At 51.0% G+C, this 12,825-nt stretch overlaps 1 protein-coding gene across 3 annotated transcripts in view; it reads left to right on the top strand.

Moving 5' to 3' along the window:
• CACNG2 (calcium voltage-gated channel auxiliary subunit gamma 2) overlaps positions 1-1,988 on the top strand; it is a 60,014-nt gene extending 58,026 nt beyond the window's left edge. For all 3 annotated transcript variants that reach the window (XM_073325185.1, XM_073325166.1, XM_073325175.1), the window contains one exon: positions 562-1,988. In XM_073325185.1, the coding sequence (XP_073181286.1) occupies positions 562-1,097 (536 nt within the window). In that variant the 3' untranslated portion in view covers positions 1,098-1,988. The remainder of the gene's footprint in view (positions 1-561) is intronic.
• Positions 1,989-12,825: the final 10,837 nt, after the last annotated feature.

Genomic DNA, 12,825 nt, shown 5'->3' with positions numbered 1-12,825 from the left:
CAAAAACACACTGGCCCCAGCTCCCTTCAGTTACGTGGCTACCTCCACCACTGGACAGACTCTGACATCAGACAGATGGAGCCATGGAGTCCCTGATGACTTCTCAATAGGGTGCAACCACCTTGGGTGAAAGAAATATAGGAAATAAATTTCTCCAGCCTGGGGTTAGAGCGCTGTTGGGGTGCAGGGCTGGGAAGGCAGGATCTCAGAATTGGATGTACATGGAAACTGAGCTCCTCTCTACATCTGCTGGGGGAGCGGGTCTCACAGAGACTGGCAGGACTGACTGGGGTGCCAGTAGTGGGGTGAAGTTTAGGGTTCAGTGAACATGTGGAATGAATTGTTCTCTCACCTGAGAATCCCTAGAGAGGGCTCCAAGCAGGGCAGGTTTGGAGGCTCGTTTTGGGAGCTGTGAGCAGACAGGCAACCGGGCCCTCACCAGCACTGGACTACTCTTGGGAAGACAGGTGGGACCCTAGGCTTTAACCTTGCACCTCCTACCGTCCTTTCCCTCTAGGATACTCTAATGTTTTCCTCTCTCTCTCTTATTCTCGCCCGCAGGTCTGAGTAATATAATTGGCATCATTGTGTACATATCAGCCAACGCTGGAGACCCCTCAAAGAGTGACTCCAAGAAGAACAGTTACTCCTATGGTTGGTCCTTCTACTTTGGGGCCCTGTCCTTCATTATAGCTGAGATGGTGGGAGTGCTGGCCGTCCACATGTTTATTGACCGGCACAAACAGCTGCGTGCCAACGCTCGTGCCACGGACTACCTCCAGTCCTCCGCCATCACCCGCATCCCCAGCTACCGCTACCGCTATCAGAGACGCAGTCGCTCCAGCTCCCGTTCCACTGAGCCTTCACACTCCAGGGATGCCTCGCCCGTCGGGATCAAAGGGTTCAATACCCTCCCATCAACGGAGATCTCGATGTATACCCTGACCAGGGACCCCCTGAAGGCTGCTACCACCCCCACCGCCACCTACAATTCCGACAGGGATAACAGTTTCCTCCAGGTTCACAACTGTATCCAGAAAGAGAACAAGGACTCTATCCACACTAACACAGCCAACCGCCGGACCACCCCGGTATGAAGCCGAAACCAGGAGCTGAAAATGGGGAAGGAGCAGGCGGGAGGTGGGGAGAAAACGGAAGAGGAGGAGCAGGGGCAACAGGGAGGGCAGGGGAGGGAGAAGAGAAAGCAACCATGGGGGAAACCTTCCAAAAGCAAAAAACAAAACAACATCAACAAGAAAAGAAACAAAAGAAAAGAAACAACAATGACAAAAAAGTATAAAAAAATAAGAAAAAAGAAAAAAAAGAAAAAACTTTAAAAACCAAGAGAGATTTAAAAAAAAATAGAAAATAAATTTAAAAGAAAATGCATGATTTCCCATGTACCATTATTTTAACATTTAATAAAAACAAATTTAAAAAAGGGAACCAAGAAACAACAACAAAAAAAACAACAAAAAATTAAGTGGGAGGAGGAGGCAGCTCTTTGGATTTTTTCAGGTTTCATTCTTTCATTTTTTGGTTTGTGTTCTGTTCAGTTTTAACCCGATGTGGACTCACAGGCTCCGGGGGTGGCGGGTGAGGGGGGTGGACTAGCAGTGATGAGTGTATCTGTGGGAGTTCTAGAGGCTCGTGACGACCCTGGAGATCTTGGGGTTACTTGTGACCTGCTCAGACTTGCCAAGACCCTTGGGATCAAAGGTGATTCATGTGTCTCTCGTGGGCCCTTGAAGGGTTAACATTGACTTTCCTGTCCTTGGGAATCCCAGGGGTTAATGCTGATTCCCTGGTCCCCAGGACTCCCAGGGAGTTAATGGTGACCAACCTGGACCCACTAGTCCCTGGTGATCCTGTGGTTAACAGCAACATTGCAAAAAAAAAAAAAAAGTTTCTAAAAAATAAGTGGCAATTTTTTAATAAAACAAAACCAACTATAAATAAATGTAAATACAGTAAGTGGATTTACTTGGAAGAAAACCAGATAGTATTTTTCTTTTCATTTTTGTTTTCTCCAGCTTTAAACTGTGAAAACGTGGGAGTTGGGGGGAGGGAGGGAGGGAAATGCAAATTAGCGGGGTGGGGGGCCTTGTAAAGAGAAAACGGAAATTGAATCCTTTTAACAAAATGAAAATCACTGAGAGGCCGAGCTCACCCAGCTGGCAGGAGGGGAGAGGCTCCCCGCTGGCCACAGGGCTTTGTGCTAGACACACATCTCTCCCTGAAGAGAGGAAGATGCTGCTACTGGGGGGATGGGTGGCAGACAGCATAAGGACTATATGCTAATAAGGAGACGAGCACTCACACACACACTCCCATCATTCATGCAGTGGATGCTCCCTGGGGTAGACAGACATGGGATGCCTACTGCTGTATATACCTTCAAATGTCACTTTTGCCTCATCACCAAGAGCCTGACCCCACCCCCGCTGAAACCAGCAAGAGTCTGTCCATTGACCTCAATGGGCATCGGATTGGGCCCCAAGTCTTGGACAGATCTCGTCAGGTACAAGGCCTGATTTCCCACTGCCTTGCCCCTGCGTAGTCGTTTACACCCAGCAGGGCGAGTGCAAAGTGTTACCAGATCAGAGGTCCCCATTCGCTTGCCCCTGTGGTAGTGTTTTACACTCATTCTGCCCCAGGGCAGTGACTAAAACAGGTGCAAGGCAGTGAGGCCCTTGAACTCCTATATACATGCTCTCCTCTTCCTGCTCATACACACACTGAGCCTGATTCTCCTCTCCTGCTGGTTTGATTCCAGATAACTCCGTTACTCCTGGTTTACACTGGGAGCATGAGAGGAGAATCAGGCCTACAGTCTCCCACTCATACACACACTCGTCCCACCACACCATTGCAGCCATCTGCCCACCCCTCCCTGCTTCCTTCGAATATGTAAATCCTGCAAACCTCCTCACCGGCGCCTATAGCACCCATCCATCCCGGGAATTAACACACGCACTGGGAACTTGGCCTGACATTTAGCACCAAATCTTTGTGCTGAGGAGAATCAAATGTGCCCAGGAGGTCCTAGAAACCACTTGTAATTCAGCTCCCTTTATAATGCTGCTACCAGGACACAGAGAGGGATGGTAGGGAGAGTGGGCAAAGCAAACAGAAGGAGAGAGTTATCAATATGCCTCTGTGTGTCACTCAGTCAGCTGCAGACCAGCCCAGGACCAGCACAGATTGAGAGAATTCTCCATGGACGTTCGGACAACAGAATCCCTTCTGTTGCATCCAGGGGCAGGTCCAGGGCTGCGGGTTCATTGAGTGGGTCAGTTGACCCTTTCAGCTGCTCAGCCCCACCCTTGACTCTGTTCCAATTCCTGCTGCTCCAGTTTTAAAGGTCTTTAAGTCCAATGGTTCAGCTCCCACTGGAGTGTAGACACTGTTCCTAAAGGATTCCTGGCCCCAGATATTGCTGCTTTATCCTACTTTCCCTCTCAGCACAGGAAAGTGGGGTCCTTCCAGGGCAGGGCTGGGGAGCCGCATGTGGGAAATTTAAATCCAAGGTGAAACGAATCCTCTCTAGGTCTCAAGGGGAAGGTCTGACGCTGACGGAGAAGCATAGAGAAAGCTTAGATGAAACTGATCATCTAGGTGGCATGCCTCAGTCTGTACTGGGTGTCTGGGATTCCTGCTGAATTCCAGTTACTTCCCAGCCTGCCATCCCCACCTGGTCCCCAGGCCTTTTAAAATGTAAAAGAATAGATGAAAAATTAAAAAAAAACCCTCCACCTCCAAGCACTGAGTTAAAATTGGTTTCCCAAACTCCGGCATAGACAGAGTACAGTGTTTTGGTTTAAATCCGAAGCTGCTTTTGAGAACTTGATGCCCACAGAGTTCTTGAGCATTCGCAGAGTGAAATGAGAAGATGAGTGAGCACCTGGGTGTGAGAGAGGGAGAGAAAAGGGGGAGGACTAGGATTGGAGGGGAAGCTTTTTCTAAGGATATTGCTCATGTCCAGCTCAAACCAGTTCAAGAAACCAACCTCCATTTTCTTTATTTTGTGGGTTTTTTTCAGACTGTTAAAAAGAAAAAAATTTTAAAAACAGAAAATTACAAAAAAAAAATCCTGGTACATGAAATAAAGATTTTTTTTTTTTATAACTTGGTCCTTGTTTATGTGGCTTTATTGCGAAGTCTTGAAGAAAAGAATTCTTGGCCTGCCAGAGGAGTCCCTCGGGGGAACAGTGACACAGAGTAGTTTGAAGGGAAGCGTTGGTCCAGTTAGGAGTTCTGGCTGATGTTGCCACTTTGTCTGGTCTTCCCACATGTTTGTGACCCAGGAAGAAAGGACAACATGGGGGCCTGAGGGGGAATAGGTTTTGCCATCCTTATGTTTGAACTAAATGCAATTAAACTGGAGTTGTTTGTGTGTTTGTTTTCTGGAATAGCAGACATGAGGCCAGGTGAATTGTGGACTTTTCCTGCCTTCTTCTGAAGCATCCTGATGACAGGCCAGTTATCTGGCAGTGTTGCCAACTCTTGCAATGTTAGTAATGTATTTTAAAGCCCCAGCTCCTGGAGTCCAGGGATTATATGAGGATCTCAGCTTTCATTTCAAAATAAAAAGTTTCTAGCCCTTGTAGCTATGGAGAAAAGTCTGCAAATATGGAGCTAATGCAGCCCCAAAACCAGAAGGCAAATTAAAAACAAAAAACTTTAAAAAAAAATCTCATGTATTTTAAACCATTCATTATTTTTGGGGTGCTTGACTCATAATCTTTGAATGCTTGAAGCTGGCAATACTAGACTGGCAGAGAGGCAGTAGGGTTAAAGCTTCTGCAAGCAGGCTCAAGGAATTAGGAAATGGGGCTGGGACCAGACCCCAAGGGGAGCCTCCTCAGATATACACCCTTTGTATTAATTGTCTGGGCCTGTTACATCCTGGCACCTTCAGATGTCCAAAGCATGACTGGAAAATTTGGGGCAGAGATGGGGATAGATATTTGTGGGCAATTTGGGAGGAGGGAGGATGCCTGTGTGAGTGGAATCAGCTGCCCTTGGCAGTCAGTGTCTAAAGAAAAGAAACTCCACGCTGGAGGGGAATGAGGCAGAGGAACAAGGATGGGGTGGACTGGCTCACCAGAAATTTAACTGAGTTACCAAGTCTGTGCCCAAAACTCAAACTCACCCCATCCCCGCTCCCCGATGTGCAGCCAGAACTCAAACCGGATCCTCAAACTTTTGTCCTAAACTCAAAGGAACCCCCAATATCATCAACATCTCCCTCCCCCTGCCACACACACACAACTTTGATGGGGCTAGTTAATTGTCATTTTGTTTTCAATTTCACTTTTGCAGGCTCTTTGCTTCCTGGTTCCAGCTAAAAGCAACAGTGCTAAAACCCTGCAAGGAAAGGTTGCTGTCTATGGACCGCGGGCCTGGCTGGAACCAGGAGGTAGTGGAGAGGGGAAATGGCCTGACAAGAGGGCTCTGGACGTGACACAGCCAGGAAAGTAGGAGGTGCTTTGAGTGACTTAACTACCACCAAGCCTTCCGGAGCTTTGCCTGATGCTGAGTAGGGGCTGCCGGGGAACAAGGTGACACACAGCTAAACAGGAAGGAAGAATCTCTGCATTAAGCAAATAGAGAGCAGCTGGATGGCAGCAAAAGGTAGTGGGAAGATAGCTCCTGATTATACCAGAGCTGGGAAGAAAATCCAGTAAAGGGCAGAATCCAGCCAGAGAAATTAAACAGACAGTGATGAGAAGTGTGAGGAGGAGACACAGGGTTCCTGTCCCTTCCAACACAAAGGGCAGAGTGGGTAAAGCAAAGTCAGCAGAGGGCAGATCCAGCACGTCCATCGGCAAGAAAAAGGGGCTGTTGTGTGAAGGAGATGCTGGGTTAGGGCAGGCTTCGGAGGCCATGCAGGCGTGGGCAAGCCCGCATCCCTGCTGTTTGCTGTTCAAGGGGAAAGGATGGTGCTGGTGAAAAGTGAAAACCCCGCAGGTACGTGAATAGCACCAATGGGGAGGGGAGGAAGTGTGCGTCCAGAGCCCTGCTAATATTAAACTGATGATGCTGGTTACGAACACTTTGCATTTCTCTGGCCCCTCCCATCTGAAGACATGAAAACACTTTGCAAACAGTAATACCTGTGGGCTCCCAGTCTCCCTGTGCCATAGTCTCTGTAGGCCTCCTTACCAGAGAAGGAACCAGAGGCACGTGAGGAAAGAGACTTGCTCAAGGTCACACAGTGAGGCAGTGGCAGACCCTGAAATAGAGTCCAGCTCTCCTGACTCCCTGTCCCCTGTTCTAACCACTAGGCTATATTGTGTGAAAGAGCCAAACCAGAAGGAGTGGAACTGAACCCCTGGCTCACAGAAACAGGACGGCCAGCATATGAACAAAGCCTTTGCAGGGGGTTCAGAATCCCACAGGGAGGGTCAGAGGAAATGTGCTTGTGAGGAGGAGCCAAAGCAAGTGAGGGCTGGGGCTGGGGGGGGGGGAAGGGGGCTGCAGATGCCTGTGGAGGGAGTGGTGAGGAACAGTACTCTGGAAGGCACAGATCCTGACAGCGGCATGGGTGGGCTGTGGAGGAAAAGGGGGCAAGGCAGGTAGGGGAAATGGCAGAGAAAGTGGCAGTAAGAAAAACCCAGAGACGATCTCATAGGGGAGGGGGATATTAGATTTGCTCCTAGTCCTAGCCTAGATGCTGGGGCGGGGCGGAGGGGACTTATCATGGCTCGTTCCTGGAGGCTCATGGATTTGGGGCTGGATGACCATGACACTGCAGAGCTTCGGTGCCCACAACCTGGCGACACAAGAGTTAGCGTGCTGGGGTCGCCGGTGCCCTGTGCCTGACAGTGCAGGTGCCACCAGAGTGACTAATTCCTGGCTTCTGCAGGGACTGTTACACTTCCCCCCAGGCCCAATTTCCTTGTCCCAGCCCCCCGCCCCAAAAAAAGACAGACTTGCAGCCGCAGTACTTCTATTTTGTAGCTGCCCCATTCTGGATTGAAGGGGGAGCTGGTAACCAGCTGTCTCTGAATCTGTTGGAAAGGTCATGGCAAAAGCCATTGCTCCTCCTCAGCCTGAGTGAACAGCCTCAGCAGCTAACCCAGCACGGAGGAGACAGGTTGTGACGCCTCCCGGGTCTCCTGCATTGGCAGCGCAGGGCACTAACCACTGGCGCCCCTAACCCACCTGCTCCCACAGGACAGCAGTCTGGACAGGAAAACCTGGCTGGCTTGTGTAGCAGTGTTCGCCAGAAGGCCGGCTTGGAACCTGCCACTCCAGATAGGCTAGAATCCCACCCCTCCTCTGCCGACGGAGATGCTTTGAACTGATGTGTGGGAGCAGCAGGGTTAATTCTGCTGTGCGACTGGGCCAAAGGCAGAACGGCGCTCTGGGAATGAAGGGGTTGAAGCAGCAGGTTGGCTCTCCCCGGGCTGACACTGATGGATTACAGTATGTCCTCTGTATTAATAGCACTGCAGTTCTCTCCTCTGACTCTCGCACCCGCCTGCTGCATCTTGCACTGATCAATACTGGGGCCTGGCATTAAAATTCCACAGCTATCTCCTCTGGTCACTTGTAAACACCCTCTCTGCCCCAGTGTGCTCTTCTCTCCTCCCTTTCGCTAGCTAGCTGTCTCCCTCCCCCAATTCTCTTACACTCCTTTTCTTCCCTCCTCCACAGTCTTCTGAATTAGCATCTACTTCCCATTCCTGGGGCCAAGCTCTCCCCCAACCTGCTGCATATCACTCACTCCCCTGAAGTACAAAGGGCATGGCTTGTAAGTCCCCAGGGAGCACCGCACACACAAAGCCATGGGGTGATGCAGCATGGTTGTGTTAGGAAGGACACAGCACCACAACCCCCTTCTTTCCCCCTAGTGCCGCATTGGGGTGCTGGGAGACTGAACCTGACCAGGCTGTAGAATACGGCCCTTCGTTCAACACTGAGTCACAGATGTTGTATCAAGCTGGAGCTCCTAGGGTTGCTGAGCTTCTGCTGCCCTTTCTCTAGTTTACCCTCTCTGGATTCACTCCCAGGGCAGTGAGAGCTATCCTCTCTCCCTTACTCTTTTCCCTGTAGCTCTTTTCGCTTTCCCTCCCCCTCTGGACCTCACTCAATCCATGCCTGTCCTGTTCCTCTTCCCACCTTTCCACCTCCTCACTTCTGCTTCTCAGCGGACACCCAGCAGTCCACCAACACTGCCCACCTAGCTCCTTCCACTTGCCCTGTCCTTTCATCCCAGCAAGAATCCTTCTGCTAATTAACTATCCTCCAGATTTCCAGGGTCTGCCTCTCCATTGCCCTGCATCTTAAGCAGGCATTTCTGTGTAAGGCGCTTCCAAGTCTGAATGGGATTCACCTAGCGACAGGTGGAAATGGCAGCCCATGGCATGAAGAAGCAGGTTCCTGGAACCTGGGAGTATGACCGAGTGCTGCTCCTCACCCCATGCCCTGAGCAGAGGACACTGCTGGAATAGCAGAGAGATTACCCATTGGTTCTCAGTATGGGGGACAGAGCCAGCAGATGCAGCTGGCTAGGGGAGTCAAGGCTGTCTACTCCTGAGTCAGCAATGGGAGATAGGTGCTCATTTCCTTCTGTGCCCTCTGCTGTCCTCATAGCACTCCCGGCCCCCACCAGCCCAGAGAACAAGAGGCTGGGTCTGGAGATCTAAACCTAGATCTCCCGAGTCCTACTTGGCAAGGTAGGAGCATTCATCTCAAGCTCATTCAGCTCGTGTTGGACCCTGGCAGCGCGATGGGGCCAGGGATCCGAAATGGCCTGGCAGCGCAGTGAGCTGATTGCAGGGCACCAGGACCTCATCCTTCCTCTTTCCCTTTTTTCTTCCTTTCCCTCTCAGCCCCTGCTCTTCTCCCTTTTTTGCTCCACGCTGGCATGGTGCACAGCAGGCACTGCTGCCTCCTGCAGGCTGGTATCAAAGCTCAGAGGAAGCCTGCACTGGCCCTTTGATCTGCGTGTTTCAAGCTGCCAGAACAAGCCAGTGGGATGTCTCATCACAGAGATAATTACAGACGCCTGGTGTTCCATTTCCACTCATCCTCCAGGGATCCCTTCCACAAGCAGCAGCAAAGGGGCCTGCATGGAGAACGAGGGCACGAGGCAGGGATGGAGCTCCAGAGCAGGCCAGGAGCCCATTCAGCAGAGAACAGTCTCAGAGCTGAGGGCCCTGATGGGCATCACACACACACACGTACCAGGAGCAAGGCAGGTCTGCACATGGGCATGCTCTTCCGGGGCATGATCATCCTCCCATTCTACTCTTTCCTCCATCTGCTTCTCCTCTAGGGTGAGACATTGTCCCCCTCCCCGTCCTGGTTCCTGCCAGCCTCACCAGGACAGAGAGGCCTGAGCTGCCCAGTCCTGAAGAATGGGACTGGGAAGTGCCGAAGGAGCCAGTGGCTTCTCCATCCCCACTGAATTGTTGCCCACTCCCTTGGTGGCTCTCGGAAGTTGCTGGCCTCTCCTTGGTGGCTGTGCATGGCCAGGCCTGAGACAGACTGGGAGAAGGATGGAGTGAATTCTCCCTGGTTGGAAAAGCCATCCTCTGAGCTAGGGGCTTATAAGGTCCCCCTCACCAGAGTAGCATAGCACCTTGCAACACTCCTGGAGCCAGAGAACAGAAGAAGGCAATTATGCAAAGCACTAGCAGGTTGGAGCTAGGTATTAATAATAGTGTCATATGAAAGTAGAGTCAGGAGTGAAATAGCCCTGGACCAGCTCCCAGAAGGGACAATCATGGCAAGAAAGGATGGATCAGCAAATAGGGCTCTGAATGGGGACCCATGAGACCTGCGTTCAGTTCCTGGCTCAGCCACAGACTCTTTGTGTGGTCTTGGGCAGGCCAATCTATCCTCTGCCTCAAGTCGCCATCTATAAAATGGAGATAATCCTTTCCTAGCTCCCAAGGTGTTGGGAGGCTAAAATCCATTCCAAAGTGTGATGCACTCATGCTATGGTGGTGGGGGACCACATCATTTCTGAGCTGTGGATTCCTCCTTGGGATGTGGCCTGTCCAGCAGGGATACGTGATTCTCTGCCAGGGAGAGATCTCCCTGCCTGGGGTCCGTGGATCAGTGGTTCCCTCCTAGGACTATGGAGTGGGGTGCTTATTCTACCCAGAGGTGCTTTTAAGGTATAGGGGACTGAGAGTGAGAGACAGGAAAGGGATAAGGTTCCAGGGCCAAACATTGTGAATTTAGTTCAGGCCTCAAGGGGTGCAGACAGGGGCAGGCGCGAAATAACAATAAATAACCAAGCACTTACACTGTACTGTTTGTTCAAAGCACTTTACAAACATTAACTAATGAATCTGTCGTAGTAAGGAATGTTTTAAAGGGGCAGAATCATAGAATCATAGAATATCAGGGTTGGAAGGGACCTCAGGAGGTCATCTAGTCCAACCCCCTGCTCAAAAGCAGGACCAATCCCCAATTAAATCATCCCAGCCAGGGCTTTGTCAAGCCTGACCTTAAAAACTTCTAAGGAAGGATATTCCACCACCTCCCTAGGCAACACATTCCAGTGTTTCACCACCCTCCTAGTGAAAAAGTTTTTCCTAATATCCAACCTAAACCTCCCCCACTGCAACTTGAGACCATTACTCCTTGTCCTGTCCTCTTCTACCACTGAGAATAGTCTAGAACCATCCTCTCTGGAACCACCTCTCAGGTAGTTGAAAGCAGCTATCAAATCCCCCCTCATTCTTCTCTTCTGCAGACTAAACAATCCCAGTTCCCTCAGCCTCTCCTCATAAGTCATGTGTTCCAGACCCCTAATAATTTTTGTTGCCCTTCGCTGGACTCTCTCCAATTTATCCACATCCTTCTTGTAGTGTGGGGCCCAAAACTGGACACAGTACTCCAGATGAGGCCTCACCAATGTCGAATAGAGGGGGATGATCACGTCCCTCGATCTGCTCGCTATGCCCCTACTTATACATCCCAAAATACCATTGGCCTTCTTGGCAACAAGGGCACACTGCTGACTCATATCCAGCTTCTCGTCCACTGTCACCCCTAGGTCCTTTTCTGCAGAACTGCTGCCTAGCCATTCGGTCCCTAGTCTGTAGCTGTGCATTGGGTTCTTCCGTCCTAAGTGCAGGACCCTGCACTTATCCTTATTGAACCTCATCAGATTTCTTTTGGCCCAATCCTCCAATTTGTCTAGGTCCCTCTGTATCCTATCCCTGCCCTCCAGAGTATCTACCACTCCTCCCAGTTTAGTATCATCCGCAAATTTGCTGAGAGTGCAATCCACACCATCCTCCAGATCATTTATGAAGATATTGAACAAAACCGGCCCCAGGACCGACTCCTGGGGCACTCCACTTGACACCGGCTGCCAACTAGACATGGAGCCATTGATCACTAACTAGACATGGAGCCATTGATCACTAACTAGAGCTGAAAGCAAATGGCTCTTGGGTGGGTGTGATCACATTTCCCCTGTCTCCAGGGGTGTATTAAGACTATATTGGGCTTGATCCCTCAAAACCATCCTCCCCAAGCTCCCACCACCACCACCACCACCAAATCCTTGGGTCACTGGCACTGTGTGCTACCCTTGCCACCCTAATCAGAGTCATACTTCCCAGATGCTGCCTGCCTGCCCCCACTGTCCCTCAGGTCATGTTGGGATGTGATCTGTGGGGTACTGGGGTGAAGGAGGGCACCATGGATTTAGGATGCATGTCCTCTCTAGGTCTTGTGCGGGCAGCAGATGGCCAGCTGGCAGCAATCAGCTGTGCTTTACCCTGTCTACTGCTCACTGACTCACTTCTGTGTCAGGTATCCTGCCACTGCAGGGTCCTAATCCTGCAGCCTCTCCCGGAGGGTTAATGGTGCCCAGGCTGAGGGGACAGCACTGCCCTGTGGGAGATGACTTGTGGCTGCTCACATGGGTCTGGGAGTCCTCAGCTTTCCTCTTCCTCTTTATTTTCTGTCTAAGCATTGGCCTCATCTACCCTGCTTTCCTCACCTCTTCCCGTGATAGCTTCCAACTGCAGGCTTGGTGCAGTCCCTTCTGAGGATACATGCCTGGCCGGGCAGGGCAGGGATAAATCTGCCTGGCTCCTTACTCTGAGATCAATCAATGTACTGTAGTATCAGCTGGCAAGCCCAGCAGGTCTCAAGGCCCACCCCTACAGGGAGTCAAGAGGACTGGGTCAGCTAGCAGACCATTCATAACTCAGGAGGAGTGGAGCTGTGATATGCTACCTCTGACCCCAATAGGACGAACATAGTCATGAGGAGCTCCATGCCCACAGCACTGCATTATGAAAGGTCTGTCACGGGGGGATTTCTTTTCCTCAGTTTAAGTGCCATGGGCCATACAGGGCGCTTTAACAGGAGGAACTCTGGGAACCACCTGAGTGCCTCCAGGCCGCACTTTCCCAGTACAGTCAGGTGGGCAGAGGAATTTGAGGAAGTGGGAAGGGCTCCTGAATTAGGATGGGGGAGGGAAGAGGAGCTGGAACTATGTCACTGGGGCACTGCCCCTCTCAAAACCATGAGAGAACAAAATCCATGTAATACGAATGTGCCCTTGGCCCAGTGCTGTGCACCATTCCTAGCTGGCCATGGAACAGGACGGCTCTTCCAGCTGAAGGACTCACATAAAGGCAGCCACTCCAATGTTCCACGTTATATAGGGCAAGTTCTAGTAGGGGCGGGGGTGCAAATGGAAGAAGCAGCAGCAATCGCCTTCCCTGAATAGCCAGGCAGCTGCAGCTGAGAATTGAGGGTCACTTTCAATATGAGCATGCACGACTAAGGCAAGTTAGTGTGAGCGGCTGTAGACCTGCCCCTGGGTGGTGCCTGAGT

The sequence above is a fragment of the Lepidochelys kempii genome, chromosome 1, assembly GCF_965140265.1.
Source record: "Lepidochelys kempii isolate rLepKem1 chromosome 1, rLepKem1.hap2, whole genome shotgun sequence".
Lineage (NCBI taxonomy): Eukaryota > Metazoa > Chordata > Testudines > Cheloniidae > Lepidochelys > Lepidochelys kempii.
Note: the sequence above shows the minus strand (reverse complement) of the source record. Positions and strands in the feature narration are given on the sequence as shown.